Below are 22,928 nucleotides of genomic sequence, written 5' to 3'. Positions count from 1 at the left end.
TAATTTTCCAGGATGCACAGGGGAAAATGTTTTGTTTTCATTTCTGTTTTGTTTCATATTGTTTTTTTTCCATTTTCTACTCTTCAACTTGGTTCAGCAATGTTAAAATAACATGATTTTTGTTAATATGAAGTAGTACATGATCTATTGTCAAACCTAGGCAGTTGCCTAGAGGTGTGCCAAAACTGGGAGTCACTGCTCCAGATACAGCATGTAGGAATGAGTAATCCCAACTCCTTTCCAGAGGTCCAAAACAGCAGGAGGGAAAATCCCGTCAAGCAGAACTAAGAAAGCAGAGCTCCAAACCAAGCACCACTGCTGTTCTTATTCCCCCTTTCAATAAAGTTTATTTCTTGCCAGCTCTTCAGAAAAAGTCCACATATGGTGCATATCCCAATTTGCAGGTGTTAGATTTGCAAGTTCAATCTTCTACTGATAAAGATGGGTTAAAAGATCTTTCAGCGCTTTTGGGAAAAAAAATCAGAAACTACTGAATGTGGAACTTTGCTAGTTGCATTTATTTTTTGAACAAGGCTTAAATTCAGTTATGCGTCTTTATTTTAGGAATTCTGGTGTTCTTTTTTATGGTCAAGGGAGATGGTTATACGCGGTTGTGACTAAAACTACACAATAATGATTGGAGGAAATCCTTGTGATGAGAGATGAAACTAAAAAATTGGGAGTTACTTTTTTACTAGCATACCCGTGTAGGTATGAGGTGAAATACTTGGGATTGAAATTTGTATTTTTTGCCTCAGAACATCTTAGATCTTTTCTTGATTTAAAGACGGTACCCAGCGGTATGGTATCTCTTCAAGAAAAATGTCAGGAAGTATTTTTTCACGGAGAGAGTGGTGGATGCTTGGAATACCCTCCCGCGGGAGGTGGTGGAAAAAAAAACGGTAACAGAATTCAAACATGCGTGGGATAAGCATAAAGGAATCCTGTGCAGAAGGAATGGATCCTCAGGAGCTTAGTCGAGATTGGGTGGCAGAGCCAGTAGTGGGAGGCGGGGCTGGTGATTGGGAGGCGGGGATAGTGCTGGGCAGACTTATACGGTCTGTACCAGAGGCAGGACTGGTGGTTGGGAGGCGGGGATAGTGCTGGGCAGACTTATACGGTCTGTGTCAGAGCCGTGAGAGGCAGGGATAGTGCTGGGCAGACTTATACGGTCTGTGCCAGAGCCGGTGGTTGGGAGGCGGGGCTGGTGGTTGGGAGGCGGCGATAGTGCTGGGCAGACTTATACGGTCTGTGCCCTGAAGAACACAGGTACAAATCAAAGTAGAGTATACACAAAAAGTAGCACATATGAGTTTATCTTGTTGGGCAGACTGGATGGACCGTGCAGGTCTTTTTCTGCCTTCATCTACTATGTTACTATGTATGTTTGAATAGTTTGGCTATGCCTTTTCTACAATTCCATTTTGTTTTATTTTAGATCTCCTTATCTATGGGTCCCCACCCCCTCCATTTTCAGCTGCGGCATTTTCTCTGCTGTGGCTGCTCAGGTAGCCCTCTCCCAGCTGAAGTCCCACAGCTAGGTTAGATGGCTTCCCTTCTCTGATTGTGGCTCCTGGAAACTACATATCCCAGAGAACCTAGGGCTCATTTTACTAAGTGGTGGTAAGCCCAATGCAGGCTTACTGCTCGCTATACAGGAAGTACCGATGGGCTACTGCAGCAGTTTGGCAGTACTTCTCAACCCTAGCATGCCATCATTTTCGGCGCTACTACTGCTACTACTATTTAACATTTCTAAAGCGCTACCAGGGTTACGCAGTGCTGTACAATTAACAAAGAAGGACAGTCCCTGCTCAAAGGAGCTTACAATAAAAAGGACAAAAAGTGCAGTCAATCAAAATCGGGCAGTCTAGATTTCCTGGATAGAGGTACAATGGTTAGGTGCCAAAAGCGACATTGAAGAGGTGGGCTTTGAGCAAGGATTTGAAGATGGGTAGGGAGGGGGCTTGGTGTATGGGCTTAGGGAGTTTATTCCAAGCATAGGGTGAGGCGAGGCAGAAAGGGCAGAGTCTGGAGTTGGCGGTGGTGGAGAAAGGTACTGAGAGGAGGAATTTGTCCTGTGAGCGGAGGTTACAGGTAGGAGCCTAAGGGGAGATGAGGGTAGAGAGGTAGTGAGGGGCTGCAGATTGAGTGCATTTGTAGGTTAGTAGGAGAAGCTTGAACTGTATGTGGTACCTGATCGGAAGCCAGTGAAGTGACTTGAGGGGTGATATGAGCATATCGGTCTAGGAGGAAGATAAGACGCGCAGCAGAGTTCTGAACGGATTGAAGGGGGGATAGATGGTTGTGGGAGGCCAGTGAGGAGTAGGTTGCAGTAGTCAAGGCGAGAGATAATGAAAGCGTGGATAAGAGTTCGGGTGGTGTGCTCAGAGAGGAAAGGGCAAATTTTGCTGATGTTATGGAGAAAGAAGCGACATGTCTTGGCTATCTGCTGGATATGGGCAGAGAAGGAGAGGGAGGAGTCGAAGATGACTCCGAGGTTGCAGGCAGATGAGACGGGGAGGATGAGGGTGTTATTGACTGAAATAGAGAGTGGAGGGAGAGAAGTGGGTTTGGGTGGAAAGACAATGAGCTCAATCTTGGCCATGTTCAGTTTCAGGTGGTGGTTGGACATCCAGGCAGCAGTGTCGGATAAGCAGGCCAATACTTTGGCCTGGGTTTCCGCAGTGATGTCTGGTGTGGAGAGATAAAGCTGGGTGTCATCAGCATAAAGATTATATTGGAAACCATGAGGTGAGATCAGCGAGCCCAGGGAAGAAGTGTAGATTGAAAAAAGAAGGGGTCCAAGGACAGATCCCTGAGGAACTCCAACAGAGAGCGGGATGGGGGTGGAGGAAGATCCATGAGAATGTACTCTGAAGGTACGGTGGGAGAGATAAGAGGAGGACCAGGAGAGGACAGAGCCCTGGAACCCAAATGAGGATAGTGTAGCAAGAAGTAAATTATGATTGACAGTGTCAAAAGCGGCGGATAGGTCGAGGAGGATGAGGATGGAGTAGTGACCTTTGCATTTGGCAAGGAACAGGTCATTACAGACTTTAGTAAGTGCCGTTTCTGTTGAGTGTAGAGGGCGAAAACCAGATTGAAGCAGATCAAGGATGGCATGAGAGGAGAGAAAATCAAGGCAGCGGCTATGAACGGCTCTTTCAAGTATCTTGGAGAGGAAGGGTAGGAGGGAGATGGGGCGGTAGTTGGAAGGGCAGGTAGGGTCTAGTTATTTATTTTTGTAGTGCTGGAGTATACCAGGTGGTAATAGGGCAGTGCTGTGTGCTCCTCGGTCACCGCCAGGTTAAATTGGAAGCCCATATTGCCACTTCAATGGGTGGCGGTAAAGGCTCCCCCCGAAATGGTTGCATGGCAAGTGCTTTACTTGCTGCCTGCCCATTTCCTGTAGGAAAGCGAAACTTCCCTTTAGCAGCTGCGGTAAAATGGGACCTCGGTGCATACCAGTGCCAGACCCATTTTGCCACAGTTTGGTAAAAGGGGCCTCTAGTGACTCCTTCCCAGTGCTTCAGTTTAGCAGGATGGTTGACAGTCTAGCTGCCCTCCTCCCAACTGTCAGAAACATACCTTCCTGGTTTCCCCGATGAACATGCCACTTTACTAGGTGAGAATTATTATGCTTAAACTTTGGAAATTCCCTCCTAGGAGCAAGCAATCATGGCTAGGAAGAATTCTTTCCCTCCATCCCAGCCTGCTTTCAGAATCAGTCTATTCTTAGGTGCAAATGAAGGGACCTGCTAGAGACACCCAAATGTTTCTTAGTGCACCTACAGTGTGGCATAGTAAACAGGGCCCTAAGACTTCTTAGCTTTATTCAGCAACCTCCAAAAGCATGCTTTTCTCCTTTAACTGTTATGTACTTACCACAATTCCCAGGGATTTCCTACTATCCAGGTGTGGCAGTGCTGACACCCCAAAGGTGTCACACTATCTATAAATCTATATCTATTAATCTATAAAAAAATAGAAATAAAATACAATACCCTTTTGGTGTAATCTGAATAATTTACTACTCCTAAAAATAATTCCTTCCTTACTTTTCTTGTAATTCATATGGTTTTAGAGGAGGAATATAATTGGGTTTCGAGTGGTTTTATTTTACTCAAGCTAGATCAGTTCTTCAATCTGAATCTTGAACATCTACTATATTACAATGTTAGTTATTTGCTAAACTTTATCCTCAAAGTGGTGAAACTGGGAATATAAGTCTTACTAAAGCAGACCTAAGGAATATTACAGTACAGAACAATATTTACTCGAACACAGTTGGGAACATTTACCTGCCATGGCTGGAATTCCAATTTTATATCTCTCCCAGTTTGACTCTTGGCTGTGTACATGTTGTGTAAAGCGTGAGCCAGGACATAGACTGAGGTGTAGAGACTATAAGTAAAATGAAAATTATCCACATCAAACTGAATATGTGAGAGGTTAGACAGCATCTCCTGGCCTGTGCATTTGGATAAATTGGACAACGGATCACAATTGAATGCATGCTTCCATAGAGGCTGCAGGAAAAAGGGTTCTGGGAAGGTTGAAGGGTGGATATTGTACAGGAAATCTTTGAAACCGGGGATCTCTCCTTTAGCAATGGTAAATGCTAGAGAGCCATTGAATGTGATACAAGCTGCAATCGTGTCTGGGGTATTTATGTTTGCAAGGGAAGAGGTGGCAGCAGAGATGATCCACACTTTATTGACAATTTTACGCCACTCTGCATATATACAAAATTCCACTGCCAGGTGACTGGTAGTGCTGTAGAGAATAACCACATTGGCCAATGAGTTGTAGACCATGTTAATAATCTGTGTAAGTCTGATGATCTGGTGTCCAGAAATACCATGGACATGGGGTATCACTTCCATGAAAGCTACACAGTTGCCACTCCTGATAATTTCCCTCTTCAATTCTTCACAGCCTCTCTGGTCACTCTCATTATTTGAGGTGAGAATCCCCACCCAGTTCCATCTAAAGAAGTTCAGGAGGTGAATCAAACCCTGATACTGAGACTGATCATTTGGGACAGTGCGATAAAGGAATGGGAACTCCATGCGGTTATTGAAGAGCAGATCCATTGCTCCATAACTGATCTGTGATTAAAATAAAGCAGAAACAAAGGAGCTGTTGATCTTTTATTTGTTTTAGCTCTTGATGCTACTGCTTGGGTGCTACACACAATTTTTCAACTGAAGCAGACAGCCATGTTATTGAAGTAATCACTCAGCTAAGAAGATGCCTTCAAAAGTAGAAGACAAGACTTTTGTTTTGCTTCAATTTGTGAAAGATCACTGAGAAGCTAACAAGTGGGAGAAATCAAGAAACTGCATTGAACAATTTTTATAAAGTTATAGTCTCAAGGGCAACTCGTAAATGTAGTAAGGTAGTCCAATATATGGCTAAAATAAGGACTTGTCCTGCCATCCCTGAAATAAAGAGTCATATTAGCAAAAACATTCCTTCTTCTGCTGAAACTTCTTGGATGGGAAGACTGGATATTCCAGATGGTCTTTATCTGTAGTCATGGTCTATGTCTCATCTTAAGCACATTCCTCTTTGGTGGTCTTATAATAGCTCTGTCAGGATTTAAAATGGTTCTAAACCAAGGTGTTAAGTCAGCGCAGCTCTCACAATCTCAGCAAACTATCAACCACAAAAAATACCAGCATTAACAAAGGCTTGCAGGACAAAGACAAGACAAAGCAGACAAAAATACAGCAAACCATAGAGGTTAAAAACTGAGACAGGCTCTTCTTGTACCTGTGGGTATCTATAAACTCCTGTAAGTTTGGATATTGCATCTGATGTAGCTGAAGAGAGGCTTCCGATAACACCAGCCAACTGACCATGCTGGTGACAACTGTATCCAGGAATAGGATTCTCTTCCCCTGATAAGATAATCGAAGCTGCACACAGTGAAATAATTGCCTCCGTGCATGAGTCAGTTATTTGGAATCCCAAGGTAATGTTGGGCAATATTTTAGGATTTTGGTTGATCTCCTCAATGGCATAGAAAAAGAGCAAGAGATGCCGATAGTAACGAAGTTGATATCTGTAAGCATAGGTTTCATATATTTAATATATATTCAATTGTTTGATAATTTTATAATTCAATTAGGAGGTCTTTTACTTAGGCGCGCAGGTGTTTTTAGTGTGTGTTAAAATAGGTGCGTGCTAAACGCTAAAGACTCTCATAGGAATACATTGGTATCTTTAGTGTTTAACACGCGCCTATCTTTAATGCATCAACCAATAACATAAGACCTTCAATAAGTTGAAACTTTTACTCTCTTCTTATATTATACACAAAACAATGTAAACTTTAGAAATCTTAGCTCTATTTATTATAAATTAAAATTAAACATCCATACTTCCAGAAGGAGATCAACATAGACAGTTCATATGTCTTAAAACAACTGGATATTAATTAGTGAACTTGTACCATACTTTGTGTTCATTCACATGACCTGAAAAGTCCAAGTCAGGTAATTAATACTTCTTAGTCTGTTCATGAAAAAGCTCCGATCTTGATGAAACACAAAAATGATCTTGTTCCACTCCAAAAGATCATCTACTATCCAGTTGATATTGTCACTTCAGTCCAGCCAACTGAAACCGGTGTTGTATTCTCTTCAATGGATTAATTGACGATCAATATATAGACGAGAGATATAATCTCTTGTTGGATGTACAACATGGCTGGATTGAAGTGACAGCAGTGGGGGCTGTTTTTGCTGTGCACTGTGGCCCCTTTTACTGCAGTGGGTAAAAAGGCTGCAAAAATATGGCTATGTGGTAAAATAGCTCTTACTGCATGGCCATGCTGGGGGGGGGGGGGGGGGAGCACTTACCGCCACCCATTGCGGTGCTGTACGATTACCTTTTGGTAGTGTTGAGCTAAAAATTGGGCCCGATTTTCCCTAGTGTGGGAAATGGCACCCGTGCCTGCGTCGGGCCAGCTCCGAATTGGTGCACGGTAAACCCGCTTAGAAAAAGGGGCCCTAAATGAAGGCATCCATTATATAATTGTTCTGATGGAGTAAATTGATAATAATGCAGGAAGTTAAAATACGTTAAAAGGCATCTATATATTCAGTCTATTTTCCTTTCTAAAGTACTGGCATAAGTGATCAAAATCACACCTGAACTTAAGATGTTCACATTTATACCACCTCTATATCTATGAAAATGTATAAAGGTCACAAGTATTTATGTACTATATATGCAAGGTTTTCTCTGTCAATTATGCTGGTATTTCATAAAGACAAGCAGGAACCTACTTGTCTCTATAAAATAAGCTCAAAAGAGGAGCATTTTGGCTGCCTTAATCTATGCTGTTCCTTATGGTAAGGGTCCTCAAATCCAGTCCTCAGGGTTCACAACCCAGCCTAGTCTTCAGGATTTCCATACTGAATATAGTGAAGTGGTAGCCATGTTAGTCCACTTTTAAAGGTAATAAATAGAAATAAAGCAAAACAGAGAAAAGAAAATAAGATGATACCATTTTTTATTAGTTACCTTCGAAAGCAAATCAAAAAATGTATTGTTAGTCCAATTAAAAAGATATCATCTTATTTTTTTTCTTTGTTTTGTTTTATTTCTATTTATAACACTCTGAATAGGAAATAGATCTCATACATATTCATTGTGGAAATCCTGAAAACCAGGCTTGATTGTGAACCTAGAGGACTGGATTTGAGAACCCCTACTATGGAGGCTATTTTTATAAGGAAGAACCTAGATTAAGGCAGCCAAAATGCACCTCTTTTGAGCTTATTTGTGATGTGATCTATGATGCGACTTGGTTCTCATCGCCCGCCAACTCCAATTACTGGTTCAAAGTTGTACTGCTATGGATTTAAAGCCTGTCTCACTAACACAGACTGCTCAATGATTACCGTGGATTCTTTTGGATTCGTAATAAGTAAATGAAACCTTTATTAAGGAAGCTAAATTCTACAATTGATTAATATATACATATATATAATGGTTAGCACATATACAGTGATTAGCTATATGAAAGCAATGGTTACATCACTGATTATTACATCACTGGCCTCTACATCTAAGCAATGCAAAGAGTTCTTAGACCAGGAAAGAAACAAGAATTTACATACATACAACATCACTGATCTCTCATCATCCAAGCTCTGAGAAGTTCTGAGAGAAGAGGACATTTCTCTGGTAAGTGAACGCTACTTTGCTTGTGCTTTGGGAACTTAAAGATTGGGGTTTAAAGGAGGAATTGTAGGTTAGTGTTAGGCAAACTTAAAAAGCAAATTTCAACAGCTAACAGAAAACAGCTAATCTCCATAGTCTTTTCCACTTAGTCTTAAAAGCCTTGTACCACAGCATTAACAGATAGAATCTAACAGCCACTGCAGGATCTAATTTAGTATTCCCACCCACCCCTAGGACAACTCCTCATTTATAGTCAGTTATTGTAATTAGGGTAACAAGTAAGGAGTGCTCTTATAGAGTTTTAAATACATTTCATTACCATCTAAGAAGGAAATACTATATAAATCATACAATACACTATATAAAGTAAAAGACACTTTTATATTAGGTCAATATCCTTAATACTGTAGCAAGCAAATATTGGAAAACTCAAAAACACTAAGATGGAGTCAGCAGTCCAGCAGCGAGAGGGGTGCTATCCAGTCTTTTGCATTGAGTGTCACATGTATGATTATCTCCCAGTTGGTGAGATGTCATATGTTTGCGCCCGATGCAAAGAGCTCCTAGCTCTTAGAGAACGTGTCCGTTCTCTTGAGGCTAGAGTAGCAGACTTGGTGGAGCTGAGGGAGACAGAGAGGTACATAGAGGAGACCTACAGGAATGTTGTAGAGAGGTCCCACCTCCAGTCTAGTAGCCCTTGTGCTACCTTGGAGGAGGGAGGTCTCCTAGAAGGAGAGCATCACCCTGGTGAAGTAGGAAGTACTCCTGTAGCCAGGACCTGCCCACCAGGGGATGTACTATCCTCTCGCACTGAGGATATGTCTCCAAGTGCTGCCCGGGAGGGAAAGGTTAGGACAGCTGTTGTAGTTGGTGATTCTATCATTAGGCATATAGATAGCTGGGTGGCTGGTGGACGTGAGGATCGCCTGGTGACTTGCCTGCCTGGTGCGAAGGTGGCGGACCTCACGCGTCACCTAGATAGGATTTTAGATAGTGCTGGGGAGGAGTCCGCTGTCTTGGTACATGTGGGTACCAATGACATAGGAAAATGTGGGAGAGAGGTTCTGGAAGCCAAATTTAGGCTCTTAGGTAGAAAGCTCAAATCCAGATCCTCTAGGGTAGCATTTTCTGAAATGCTACCTGTTTCACGTGCAGGGCCCAAGAGACAGACAGAGCTCCAGAGTCTCAATGCGTGGATGAGACGATGGTGCAGGGAGGAGGGTTTTAGATTTGTTAGGAACTGGGCAACATTCTGGGGAAGGGGGAGCCTATTCCGAAAGGATGGGCTCCACCTTAACCAGGGTGGGACCAGGCTGCTGGTGTTGGCATTTAAAAAAGAGATAGAGCAGCTTTTAAACTAGAAATGGGGGGAAGGCCGACAGTCGCTCAAAAGCGCATGGTTCGGGAAAAGGTATCTTGCAAAGATACAAACAGGGAAGATAGGGTTTCTGGATAGTGAGGTTGCACAACAGACCGTGGTAGGCCAGGTGCCCTTAAATACAACTAAAGATCAGACAAAAGATGTCAAATCAATAGTGTCAGGTACTAAGCATCATGCAAATAAGAACAACAAACATACTCTGAAATGTCTATATGCAAATGCTAGGAGTCTAAGAAATAAGATGGGAGAGTTGGAATATATTGCACTAAATGAAAAATTATATTTAATAGGCATTACTGAGACCTGGTGGAAGGAGGATAACCAGTGGGACACTGTCATACCGGGGTACAAAGTATATCGTAATGATAGGGTGGACCGGACTGGTGGAGGGGTAGCATTGTATATTAACGAGAGCCTTGACTCAGATAGATTACAAATTCAGCAGGACACAAATCACACCTTTGAATCACTGTGGGTTGAAATTCCATGTATAAAAGGGAAAAAAATGATGATAGGAGTGTACTACCGTCCACCTCGCCAGGATGAGCAGGTAGACACAGAAATGATAAAAGAAATCAGAGACGCGAACAAAATGGGCAATGTGATAATAATGGGTGACTTCAATTATCCAAATATAGACTGGGTAAATGTAACATCGGGACACGCTACAGAGATACAATTCCTTGATGAAATCAAGGACAGTTTTATGGAGCAACTGGTGCAGGAGCCGACGAGAGAAGGAAAAATTCTAGACTTGGTCCTTAGTGGAGCGCATGATCTGGTGAGGGACGTTATGGTACCGGGGCCGCTTGATAACAGTGACCATAATATGATCAGTTTTGACATCGACCTTGAAGTAACTGTACACAGAAAGTCAAATACGTTAGCGTTTAACTTTAAAAAAGGAGACTATGATAAAATGAGAAGAACGGTAAAAAAAAAAACTTAGGGGAGCAACTGAGAGAGTAAAAACTGTACAACAGGCGTGGACGCTGTTCAAAAATACCATCCTGGAGGCCCAGGCCATACATATTCCGCGAATTAGAAAAGAAAGACGGAAGTCCAAAAGACACCCGGCCTGGTTGAAAAGTGAGGTGAAGGAAGCTATTAGGGCTAAAAGAAACGCCTTCAGAAAATGGAAGAAGGAACCGTCTGAAAATAACAAGAAACAGCATAAGGAGTGTCAAAGCAAATGCAAGGCGCAGATTAAGAAGGCCAAGAGGGAGTATGAAAAAAAGATAGCATTAGAGGCAAAAAAAACAAAGTAAAATTTTTTTCGGTATATTAAAAGCAGGAAGCCGGCAAAAGAATCGGTTGGGCCGCTGGATGACCGAGGGGTAAAAGGGGCGATCAAGGAAGACAAAGACGTAGCGGAGAGACTGAATGAATTCTTTGCTTCGGTCTTCACCGAGGAAGATTTGGGTGGGATACCGGTGTCGGAAATGGTATTTCAAGCGGACGAGTCGGAGAAACTTCACGGTAAACCTGGAGGACGTAATGGGGCAGTTCGGCAAACTGAAGAGTAGTAAATCTCCTGGACCGGATGGTATTCATCCTAGAGTACTGATAGAACTGAAAAACGAGCTTGCGGAGCTACTGCTAGTGATATGCAACTTATCCTTAAAATCGAGCGTGGTACCGGAAGATTGGAAGGTGGCCAATGTAACGCCCATTTTTAAAAAAGGCTCCAGGGGAGATCCGGGAAATTATAGACCGGTGAGTCTGACGTCGGTGCCGGGGAAAATGGTAGAGGCTATTATTAAAAACAAAATTACAGAGCACATCCGAGGACATGGATTACTGAGACCGAGTCAGCATGGCTTTTGTGTGGGGAAATCTTGCCTGACCAATTTACTTCAGTTCTTTGAAGGAGTGAACAAACATGTGGACAAAGGGGAGTCGGTTGATATTGTGTATCTGGATTTTCAAAAGGCGTTTGACAAGGTACCTCATGAAAGGCTACAGAGGAAATTGGAGGGTCATGGGATAGGAGGAAATGTCCTATTGTGGATTAAAAACTGGTTGAAGGATAGGAAACAGAGAGTGGGGTTAAATGGGCAGTATTCACAATGGAGAAGGGTAGTTAGTGGGGTTCCTCAGGGGTCCGTGCTAGGACCGCTGCTTTTTAATATATTTATAAATGATTTAGAGATGGGAGTAACTAGCGAGGTAATTAAATTTGCTGATGACACAAAGTTATTCAAAGTCGTTAAATCGCGACAGGATTGTGAAAAATTACAAGAGGACCTTACGAGACTGGGAGACTGGGCGGCTAAATGGCAGATGATGTTTAATGTGAGCAAGTGCAAGGTGATGCATGTGGGAAAAAAGAACCCGAATTATAGCTACGTCATGCAAGGTTCCACGTTAGGAGTTACGGACCAAGAAAGGGATCTGGGTGTCGTCGTCGATAACACACTGAAACCTTCTGCTCAGTGTGCTGCTGCGGCTAAGAAAGCGAATAGAATGTTGGGTATTATTAGGAAAGGTATGGAAAACAGGTGTGAGGATGTTATAATGCCATTGTATCGCTCCATGGTGCGACCGCACCTTGAGTATTGTGATCAATTCTGGTCGCCGCATCTCAAGAAAGATATAGTAGAATTGGAAAAGGTGCAGCGAAGGGCGACTAAAATGATAGCGGGGATGGGACGACTTCCCTATGAAGAAAGACTAAGGAGGCTAGGGCTATACAGCTTGGAGAAGAGACGGATGAGGGGAGACATGATAGAGGTATATAAAATAATGAGTGGAGTGGAACAGGTGGATGTGAAGCGTCTGTTCACGCTTTCCAAAAATACTAGGACTAGGGGGCATGCGATGAAACTACAGTATAGTAAATTTAAAAAAAATCGGAGAAAATTTTTCTTCACCCAAAGTGTAATTAAACTCTGGAATTCGTTGCCGGAGAAAGTGGTGAAGGCGGTTAGCTTAGCAGAGTTTAAAAAGGGGTTGGACGGATTCCTAAAGGACAAGTCCATAAACCGCTACTAAACGGACTTGGAAAAATCCAAAATTCCAGGAATAACATGTATAGAATGTTTGTACGTTTGGGAAGCTTGCCAGGTGCCCTTGACCTGGATTGGCCGCTGTCGTGGACAGGATGCTGGGCTCGATGGACCCTTGGTCTTTTCCCAGTATGGCATTACTTATGTACTTATGTACTTATGTACTCTTATCATCAGCTGTGGGGGGGGGGGGGGGGGGGGGGATTTACACACAGCGAAAGAGGTAGAAGCTTTTTTGGACCAGGAACAGATTTCTGCGCAGTCCGTACATTACTCACAGATGAACCCCCCCTGTGCTGTGACAAGCCTCCCTTTTTATTAGGCTCTGAGCCCATGTCCACAGCTAAGGAAAATTAGAGACAGCTTCTAAGGGAAAATTACAGAATGCTTCTATGCTTACGTCTGTGGGAACGTGATCACATGCTTTCCCAAGTCCAGGTGGCCAAGCTGGGCCTGGGAAACCAGTGCCATCCTCCCCTTTGCATACCAAATTAGTTAGAACTGTGTCTTACCTCCTGCATTCCAAGAAAAGTTACTTTCGGTCAAAGACAAAAGACTTCAGAGTGCATTATCGGACAAAAGCAGGGTTGAAAATCAATCCTTTAAGATAACACTTAAACAATCATTTTTAAACACAATTACTTTTAATCAACAATACAGACCCCGAGTGCACTGATCGGTCCAGACAGGGTTGAAAAACAATCTTTTAAAATCAACTTCCATTACAAAAGTGGATAACAAAGTTAGGACAGAATGAAGAGGACAGCTTAACAAAATAGATAAGTCTTACAATTCTTACTAAAACTCAATTAAGTTGATGTTGTTCTAAGAGAAACAGGCAAGGAACACCAGATTTAACAGCCTGGCAAGAAAAAGAGAGTTCTAGTGATTTAAAAAAAAAAAATTAACTTCAAATAGCGATACAAAATAAAGAAGAAGAAGAGTCTTTCCTGATCTAGAGGATGAAGGAGATGATGGAAACACAAACAAATAACCAGGACTTAATCACTTAATCCTCCATTGCCCCTGGTACAAATAAGTACCTGAATATAATATGTAAACCACTTTGAATGTAGTTGCAAAAACCACAGAAAGGCGGTATATCAAGTCCCATTTCCCTTCCCTTCCCCCAGGACAAGAACCATCAAATATCCTATAAATTAAACAGGCTAACTTAAAATTAGGTACCTGCTTGTCTTTATAAAATACTAGCATGACCGTGATAATGCCTTGAATCTCTAGCCAACCAAGGGCGGGGCGGTGGGGGTGGTCTGCACTGAGTGCAGGCAGCAAAGGGGTACATGGAGCATTTGTGCAGCTGTTGGCTCTGCCAGTTCCCTGCACCTTCTGATGTTACTTCCTGTTCTGGGGATGGGGACCAGCACAGCCACACGACTGCTCTGTGCACCCCTAGGTGGTGAGAATGATGTGCTTCGGTGGGGAGGTGTTTTTCTTAATCTGGTCAGCGACCTCCTCAGCCTCTCCAAAAAGGTTATCCCCCCAGCAAGGGTCATCCACCAATCTCTGACGAACAGATTGTTCCAAATCATAAACATGCAGCCATGAGAGTCTTGCGCATTGCTATACTTTGGACTGAGATCCTGGATGCCACAACAAAAGTGTTATAAGTGCCCCTGCCCAAGAACGTTCGACACACATGCTGCTGCTTGACCAACTTGCGAAAAGGCTCGGCTTACTCCAGAGGGAGCAACTCGACCAATTCTGACAGCTGTCTCACTGAGTTTTGCAAGAAAATGTTCATGATGAGCTGGTATGACTGTATACAGGAGATCAGCATTGAGGCCTGGTACATCTTCCTTCCAAAAGAATTCAGGGTTCTAGCTTCTCTGCCTGGGGATCTGAGGCATAGTCCTTAGTACTCCTGGCTCTTTTGAGAGCGGATTCCACCATCAAGGAATGGTGAGGCAACTGAGGCCTTACAAACCCAGGCTCACTGTGGATCTTATACTGGGTGTCAGTCGTATTGGGCACAACAGGGATTGACAGAGGGGGCGCCGAGTTCCTGATGAGGACTTCCTTGAGTACCTCATGGAGAGGAGCCATCACAGCCTCCTTAGGAGGATATGTGTAGTCCAGGACCTCAAGCATCTTGGCCTTGGGCTCATCCTGCACCTCCAAAACATGTGCCTATACCAGCGCAGGCCATTTTTAGGCATGCCTAATTAAAAGGGCCCCTAAGGACCCTGTTTACTAAGCCACACTGTAGGCACACCAACATTTTAGTATGCGCTGTAACAATAGAGACGCTTACTATATTCCTAGGGGTATCTCTAGCAATAGCACCTGCTAGTTTTAGCACAAGGCCCTAAAAAACAAAGTCTAACATCCCTAATAAAATAAATTACTTGACATACAGATGTGTATCAAAATAATTGTTAGTTTTTGTTCACTAGCTACCCAAAAGAAAAAGAAATTCATTAGCCAGACTGAGCTTTCGTGCACTTTAGAACTGTTTTGATGGAATCGGCTGCTTCTTGAGCTTAATTTTTAGGGAGAAACTGAAGGTATGACCTATTTACAAACCTTCATTTTTAAATAATGACATTAATGATATCATTCATACAGATATCTGCTTTCATTTCAATCTCTTTTTTATTGGATTCTCTGGAATTTAATTCAGGCTTTAAATTGAGTTTGAACTAGATGATCGATCCCAGGGCTATGACTGTCAAGGTGTTTGTTGTCTGATTGGTTTTATGAATACTATTTATACTTGTTTTAATTTTTTAAGATGATATCCACTGGCTTATGAGAGAGAATTATGTCTGTCTTCTATTGTGTAAAGTAATATTTGAACACAATGTGTTAAGAGGTGCACTTTGTCACATGAATTATATGAAACCTGTTTTCTCCATATCCCTTATACTTTCTGGCTATACTCTTTTCTGACCCTATTCAATCTTTTTAAGATCACATGTTTTATTTCAATTTCTTGAACCAATCATAAAAGTTATAACAGATATACAACTGGAACAAGAAAACGGCACCCCGTTATAATAGACCGTGACAAAAGAAACCCGACAAAAAACCCAGACAAAACAGACTACAAACAAAACAGACCATGACAAAAAAAAACCATCCCCCAAAAAACCCCACAACAAAAGGAACCCAAGACAAATAGACTCTTAATCAAGCTGGATTATGTTTTCAAGCAGATTTGTGATTCTCACTAGATACCAAGTGTGGATAGTGAAGTCAAGCCATAGGCAGGTGCCAGGACTTTCAAGTGACAAGCCGTGGACTTTCTCAGTAATTTACCCTTGAAATTCATACCATTCAAAAATAAATTTATTTCATCAAGCCCTTTTGTCAGGAGTCTATTTTGTCTAGGACTTTTATGTCGGGAACTTTTTTGGTTTGAAACTTTTTTGTCTGGTTTCTTTTGACCAGTTTCTTTTGACCGGGTACCCAAGAAAACATGTAAATAATAACAATCAATCAAGATAAACTCTGCAGTGTGATCAAGTAGCTGTTAAAGCAAATTAAAGAGGTTTCCATACATGTTCCTGAAAACAAGATAATTGCTTACCAGCAAAAATAGCTTTATACTTAAACATCATACAAGTGGTATTACACCAATAATTAATTAAAGAGTTGCAGATAGTAATGTGTCTAACAACTGTAACTGTGAGGCATAAGGAAGTCTAGGTACAAAATAGATTTTAACGTCACCCTCAAATAAGACATGTCACCAGGAAGGGAAAGGATTTTTTGAGAGTGATGTAATGAATTTACTAGATTATTGATTTTGCTGAATCTAGGAACATATATATATTGCTAGCAGAAACTTGCCCAGCAATGAGAAGCAGATCTGGCTCCTTCTTCCCCATTCTGTCCATTACCAGTTTGAATAAATGAAATGTTAAGTGGTCAACCACTACAGCAGGCAAAAGTAGAGGCTGACCGAAGACAAATTCACCACTGGAGATGTAGTCCAAAAGTCTTTTATTGATGAAAATAAAGAAAAGGCCATACATGGGCTGTGGTTCAGCACATACAAGCGCCTATATCAGGGGTCAAACAATAAGTTCTACATGGAGGCGCAGGACCACAGCTCAGCGCGTGTACAAAACTGGAGAACTTCAATAAATCTGAGCACTGAAAGCGAGTGGACAAACACTTCCAACCACTGTAGGAACAAATCATACTTAATTCCCTGCTGTCCTGCATTTGTCCTCCCTGTTGTCTTCCTCTCCCCCCCAAACGTTCTTTCCTCTCTATTCCGCCATTGCATTATTATGCTGTTCCTTCCATAAATGTTGTTAGCCACATAGAGCCTGCTATGTTGGGAATATATGTTACACAAATGTTCTAAAATAAATAAATAAATATTCATTACATTTTTCATATCAAGCTTCTAAATGGTGGAGTTCATTAAAGGCTGAAATACAAATCCAGGGTAATTTTAATGTGTTCGGCAAAATGTTGAAAACCTATTTTTTAAAGGAAAGTTTTGTAAACTAATTTGATTAGTTGCTAAAGTCAAAGGTTGTAGAGTGGTTCATATTTTATTTTATTTTTTTGTATTATTTTGATGTTGTGTGTAAACCACATTGAACTTGTGAGGTAAATGTGTCAAAGTAAAGTAAAGGTACTTTTTGTCTCGGTAGTTTCCCTAAGAACACATGCAAATCTATTTCAGATGGGGAGCATTCAGAAGAATACAGAGTGCAATGGAAATGAGTGAACTCTTCAGCAATCACTGTATCATCTGTCACCAATATCTCAGATGAATCTCTGAGAGCTGCGATGTAAGTACAATGTTGTTTTCCCTTTAAGCATCTGAGCCAATAGTTTGCCTGCTCGATTGTTCAATTTATGAATTCTTGCCATTCACCGTCTCAGGACACAAACAGACGCTAATCTGCCTAATACTTTCCCAGTGAAATAAATATTATAAAATGCTACTCAGAGAGATACAAATAAAAAGTCATAAAAATACTTACCTATGGCATATGTGGTTTATAGAATGCCACATAAAATGAGGTAGGTCACGTAACACGGTGTAATCAGACATCTGAATTATCCCACCTAAGAGCAGATCCCCTTTCTTGAGGTAGATGGTAGCTGTATGAATTTCAGGAGAACAAATAGACCTCATTGTCTGAGTTTGGGTACTTGGATTTGCTGCAGAAAGCAACAAGAAGGCCTCTTTCATTACCAGCAAAAGAAGATGTAGAATCATTTCCTCTTTAAAAAGACTGAAGTCACAATTTTATCATATAATAGTCTTGAATGATTAACAAGTTACTGGTACAGTGAGCAGAAAAAATACAGTTGCCAGCTCATGCAAAACCGGGGATTCTTCTAGTAGTCCAACTGGATGCACATTTCAGGCAACTGCTATTAGTAACCCTATCTTTTGTCCCATCTGAACTCTAATTGCAGGTCAGATAAGTACAAATGAGTAATAATGCATTTCATCATATCTCTTGTGAACTGGAAATAAAACCTTTAATTCTATATAATAATATATTGTTTTAGCAGCTTCATGAGAGAAAGCAACTTTGAACATGTTTTGCTGTAATGTCTGTTTTGAAATCTGTTTCTGGCTCCTTATACAAAGCTGCACTAGTTATTCTGGTGCACCAAATGTGACACTGCCCATAGGAATTGAATAGGCTTCATTGCATTAGCGCTCAGGAATTGCTGGTGCGGCTTTGTAAAAAGAGCCCCTAGCGATGAAGGATACTGTGACCTTGAAAATAGAGGAAAACAGTTTAAACCAACTTTTCAGAACAGGAGATCACCCAGGACTATATCATGGAGTTACTTTTGGAAGTTAGCTTATTGTGGCTGGTCCCCCCCCCCCCCCCCCCCCCCCCAGACAGGGCTATTTCCAAGGGATGTGATCCCGGGACAGCGATGTTATAGTCGTGGCAGCTGTCTGGGAGTACACCTAGGAATAGGGAACTAGTTCAGAATACGGTCCTCGTCTTCCATCCTCAAAGAACGGAAGAGGAAATTGAAACTAAAGTTCAGGATTTTTTCTGATGAAGGAGAACAAACTCGGTTTTTTTAATTAAGTTAAACAATTTTAATACTGCAGCTTAAACTTTTAAATTGAACATCAACTCAACTCACTCCCAAAGATAACAAACTTTGGTTAATACACTATTAACAAAACACCTAACACCTTCATTTTAATATACCTTTTGTCTCTTTACAGGAAAACAAGCATCAACTTTCATCCTTAGCACTATCAGATAAGTGTCTATTTTCTTTAACCCCTTTCCTTTAACAGTATTAATGTTACTGTCCAGCTTATAATCGAACGAGAAAAACGCCCAAGTTCCGACCTAAATCGGGAGATGGACGTTTATCTCACAAAAACGAATAAAGCGGTATAATCGAAAGCCGATTTTTGGGCGTTTTCAACTGCACTCCGTCGCGGATGCGGACAAAGTTTATGGGGGCGTGTCAGAGGTGTGGCGAAGACGGAACTGGGGCGTGGTTATCTGCCGAACAGAGATGGGCGCATTTCACAGATAATGGGACAAAAGTATGCGTTTTTAGCTAGATTTTAGGGCACTTTTCCTGGACCCTGTTTTTTCACGAATAAGGCCCCAAAAAGTGCCCTAAATGACCAGATGACCACTGGAGGGAATCGGGGATGACCTCCCCTGACTCCCCCAGTGGTCACTAACCCCCTCCCACCTCAAAAAATGATGTTTCACAACTTTTTATTTTGACCCTCAAATGTCATACCCACCTCCCTGGCAGCAGTATGTAGGTCCCTGGAGCAGTTGTTAGGGGGTGCAGTGGACTTCAGGCAGGTGGACCCAGGCCCATCCCCCCCCTACCTGTTACAATTGTGCTGCTTAATGCTTAGTCGTCCAACCCCCCCCCCCCGAACCCACTGTACCTACATGTAGGTGCCCCCCTTCACTCCTTAGGGCTATAGTAATGGTGTAGACTTGTGGGCAGTGGGTTTTGAGGGGGATTTGGGGGGCTCTACACACAAGGGAAGGGTGCTATGCACCTGGGAGCTCTTTTACCTTTTGTTCTGTTTTTGTAAAAGTGCCCCCTAGGGTGCCTGGTTGGTGTCCTGGCATGTTAGGGGGACCAGTGCACTACGACTCCTGGCCCCTCCCACGAACAAATGCCTTGGATTTATTCGTTTTTGAGCTGGGCGATTTCATTGTCCATTATCGCTGAAAAGCAAAAACGCCCAGCTCACAACTTGGCGAATAAAACATGGACGTCTAATTTTTTCGAAAATACGCTTGGGTCCGCCCCTTCACGGACCCGTTCTCAGAGATAAACACCCATGGAGATAGGCGTTTCTGTTAGATTATGCCCCTCCGTGTGTCACATGTATGAATTTTACCAAGAATTTGATTCTTTGTTCTTGTTTTTTTTCTCTTTCCACAGGTTTCCGATTACGTCTCCTTTCCAAGAACTTAGGGTAAGTATATTTTGTTATTTTCTCTCATGTATAGCTGTGTAAGTTTTTTTTACTAATTTTCCTTTGCTTAATGTCACCAGTTACTTAGCTGTAGTAGTTGTCTCTTTTCTTTTCCCCGGATGTAGACTTGCTTGCATTGGAGCTCATGAGATGTCCAGTTTCCTTCACTCTTTCTGTGGTCTTCCTCCTACACCTTACTCTTAATTAAAATAATTGGAAGCAAAACCTTACTCTTCCTACTTTCCTCTTAAAAGGACCTCTAATAGGGGGTGCTTTCAACAGCGAAACTGTGGGCTCTGTTTAAATGAAATCAAAATAAATAAAGATCCCTTACTATCCAGCGCCTATCTGTTGATTTCTCTTCCCTAACCTCAATAAGAGTGTTTGGTCTCTCCCAGCAGTGCCGCACAGCCCAACATTCCACCTCAGTCACTGCTCCCACTTTACACTCACAGCCTTTTAAAATTCTTTTTCCTGTTCAGTGTATAATTCCCCCCCCCCCAAAAAAAATGTATTATACCTACTCAACCCCGCTACTTAACCTCCCTCTCACATTCATTAAATTTTGATTGTCCTCTTTCACAAACCTTTCACTTACCAACCCCTTCAAACACAGAAATTGTAGAAAAGACACTTCCCTCTCAAAACAAACACTTCTCTTAGACCCTTCCCACCTTCAATTATCCAAACTTCCTTTAAAATAACTTTTCCTTTCTTTTCCCACCCAAATCACTCCTCTCTCACCCACCCTCAGCACAGTACTTCCTCTCTCCCTGAGACCCAAACTCACTCTGCCCAATTGCCAGCATCACTGTATCCCAGGTTACGGAATCCCCGCTTGGGATTCCACCTCCAGCCCGGAGCTCCCCCCAGGTAAGTATAAAAATTAATTCCTTTAACCCCCTGGTTACATTCATCCGGCCTTTAAAACGAATATTGTCCCCAATATTCTCATTCATAACCCCACCTTCTTGAATTCCAACTGAACACTTCCCTTCCTTTTTCATGCAGATTCTAATCATTCACCACCACTTCATGTATTTACCATACTGACATGAACCCTGACACCCATAATTACTCAATCTCGCCAGTCTTTCATCTTATCACTCTTTATTTCATACCTTCACCTTCCAACTTCCATCTCTTCAACCCTTTTTTCCTCTCTCTCCACTCTGACCCGGCATTCCCATGCATAAATTACCATTCTTTATTACTTCCACTGCATCACCCCCAGCCCTACTAATAAGGCCACCTTAACCTTAGATAACTCTCTACTAAACTTATCATTTCATAACAACATTTAACATTAAAACCCATCAAGAATCTTTTTTTTATTCATCAATCAGCATTCCCTTAATTCATTCTGATTTTTATATTCGTCTCAAGGAACAACAAAGGGAATCAAGCTCACCTCCAGATGACCCACTTCCCATCTGGAATGAAACCCCCCCCCCCCTTATTTTTTCCCTGGTAAACATGTCTCAATTTTCATTTTTTTTTTTCAGTTGAGAGCTTCATCTCTCACACCCAATTGTCGTATGTGTTGTAGGTAACTGGCCTCTGTTTCTTCTGCTGATTCCTTCTTTCTTTTCTTAAAGTTCCAACAACCATAGTCAAATCCTCCTCTCAACAACTTCTTTACCCTTCTTATAGAAAACCCCTTCGGAGAAAATTCATCCTTAATATTTACTCCTCTTATCTGGTCATACATTATCTCCTGCTTTGCTTTTGACCTATAGTCATTTCCGTTTTGTTTTTTTCCTTTGCTCCCAGGAATTTTCTTCCTCATAACATTAGTCTGTTACTGACTTTACCAGTTTCTCAGACCGCGCTACATCTTCACCACCTTCATCACACTTCACGTCACATATTTTGTTCTCCACAGTAAAGTTTATCTCACTTTCTTCAACCTCTAATATGTTTCTCCCACTGGAACTCGATATTTGGAGCACATCCGCTTTCTCTTCTCTCACTTCCAAAGAACATACTTCACTTGCAGCCGCCAACAAACCAATTTCTCCTCAATCAGTTCAGAGGAACATGCTTCTTTTATTTTCTGGAAATCAGAATTAATTTTGTTCTGTTCCACATCCGATGCATATAGTTTTTCCAGCAACTCTTCAGCCGGACCCATGTTATCCTTATCTACATTTTCCTCCTTCAGCTCTTCCTTACTATGAGAATCTCCTGTTGGAAACCACCTCATTTCCACTCCAGTCTCCTTATTCTCAGACACTTCTTTTCTTCCTTCTTCCACAGAGATTTTTGTCTTCTTTCCGGGCATAGAGAAATTCTCTAAAACTGTCTCCTCAGCTGGAATCAGAGTCTCCATTTCATTAGCCGACTCCAACCCTTGACCCAGGATTTCTTGTGGGTTTCCTGAAACTAATTCTCACTGTTGTCCCAAAGATTCCATCCCAGAAGAGATGTCCCAGTTAGGTTTTTCACCCTTGCGCACACTATCAGAACCTGTTTTCATGATAGTCTGATACTGCAACAACACATATTCTTGACAGGAAGATGATTTTGCGCAACCGCTCTGCAACTCTGATTCCTGAGAATCTCTTTGCACATCATTCACTTCAAGATTCCACTTACTTCTCCAAGAGGTTTCAGCAAATTCTTGCCATACCTTCCTTGGAGGATCCTGATTCCGCAGTCTTGTGAGTACGCTTTTTCAAACTTCTGAACTTTCATTTCTCCCGGAACTAGAAAAGTGTTACAAAACCAACTTTTATGTCCAGGTTGCCCGTACCGGAAACAAGTAACATGCCTAACTGGTCTCCAGGGCTCTCTCACTGCAGACATGCGCCTAGGACCTTGTTGCAACACTGGGTTATTGGTGCTGGTGGAGAAACCTCCTCTCTACCAATTTCTCTGGTCTGGATACTGTGTGTTGGGCTTCTCA

General features: G+C 42.0%; 1 protein-coding gene across 1 annotated transcript in view; it reads right to left on the bottom strand.

Moving 5' to 3' along the window:
• The window catches only part of LOC115458256 (vomeronasal type-2 receptor 26-like), a 49,164-nt gene extending 26,812 nt beyond the window's left edge, over positions 1-22,352 (bottom strand). Inside the window, exons 1-3 of the mRNA XM_030188119.1 lie at positions 22,009-22,352; positions 5,782-6,073; positions 4,305-5,114 (exon numbers count right to left, since the gene is read on the bottom strand). Coding sequence (XP_030043979.1) covers positions 4,305-5,114; positions 5,782-6,073; positions 22,009-22,352 — 1,446 coding nt within the window. The remainder of the gene's footprint in view (positions 1-4,304; positions 5,115-5,781; positions 6,074-22,008) is intronic.
• Between the last annotated feature and the right edge of the window lie 576 nt (positions 22,353-22,928).

Source organism: Microcaecilia unicolor, chromosome 14, assembly GCF_901765095.1.
Source record: "Microcaecilia unicolor chromosome 14, aMicUni1.1, whole genome shotgun sequence".
Lineage (NCBI taxonomy): Eukaryota > Metazoa > Chordata > Amphibia > Gymnophiona > Siphonopidae > Microcaecilia > Microcaecilia unicolor.
The sequence above is the reverse complement of the archived record's forward strand: the minus strand, read 5'-3'. Positions and strand labels throughout refer to the sequence as shown.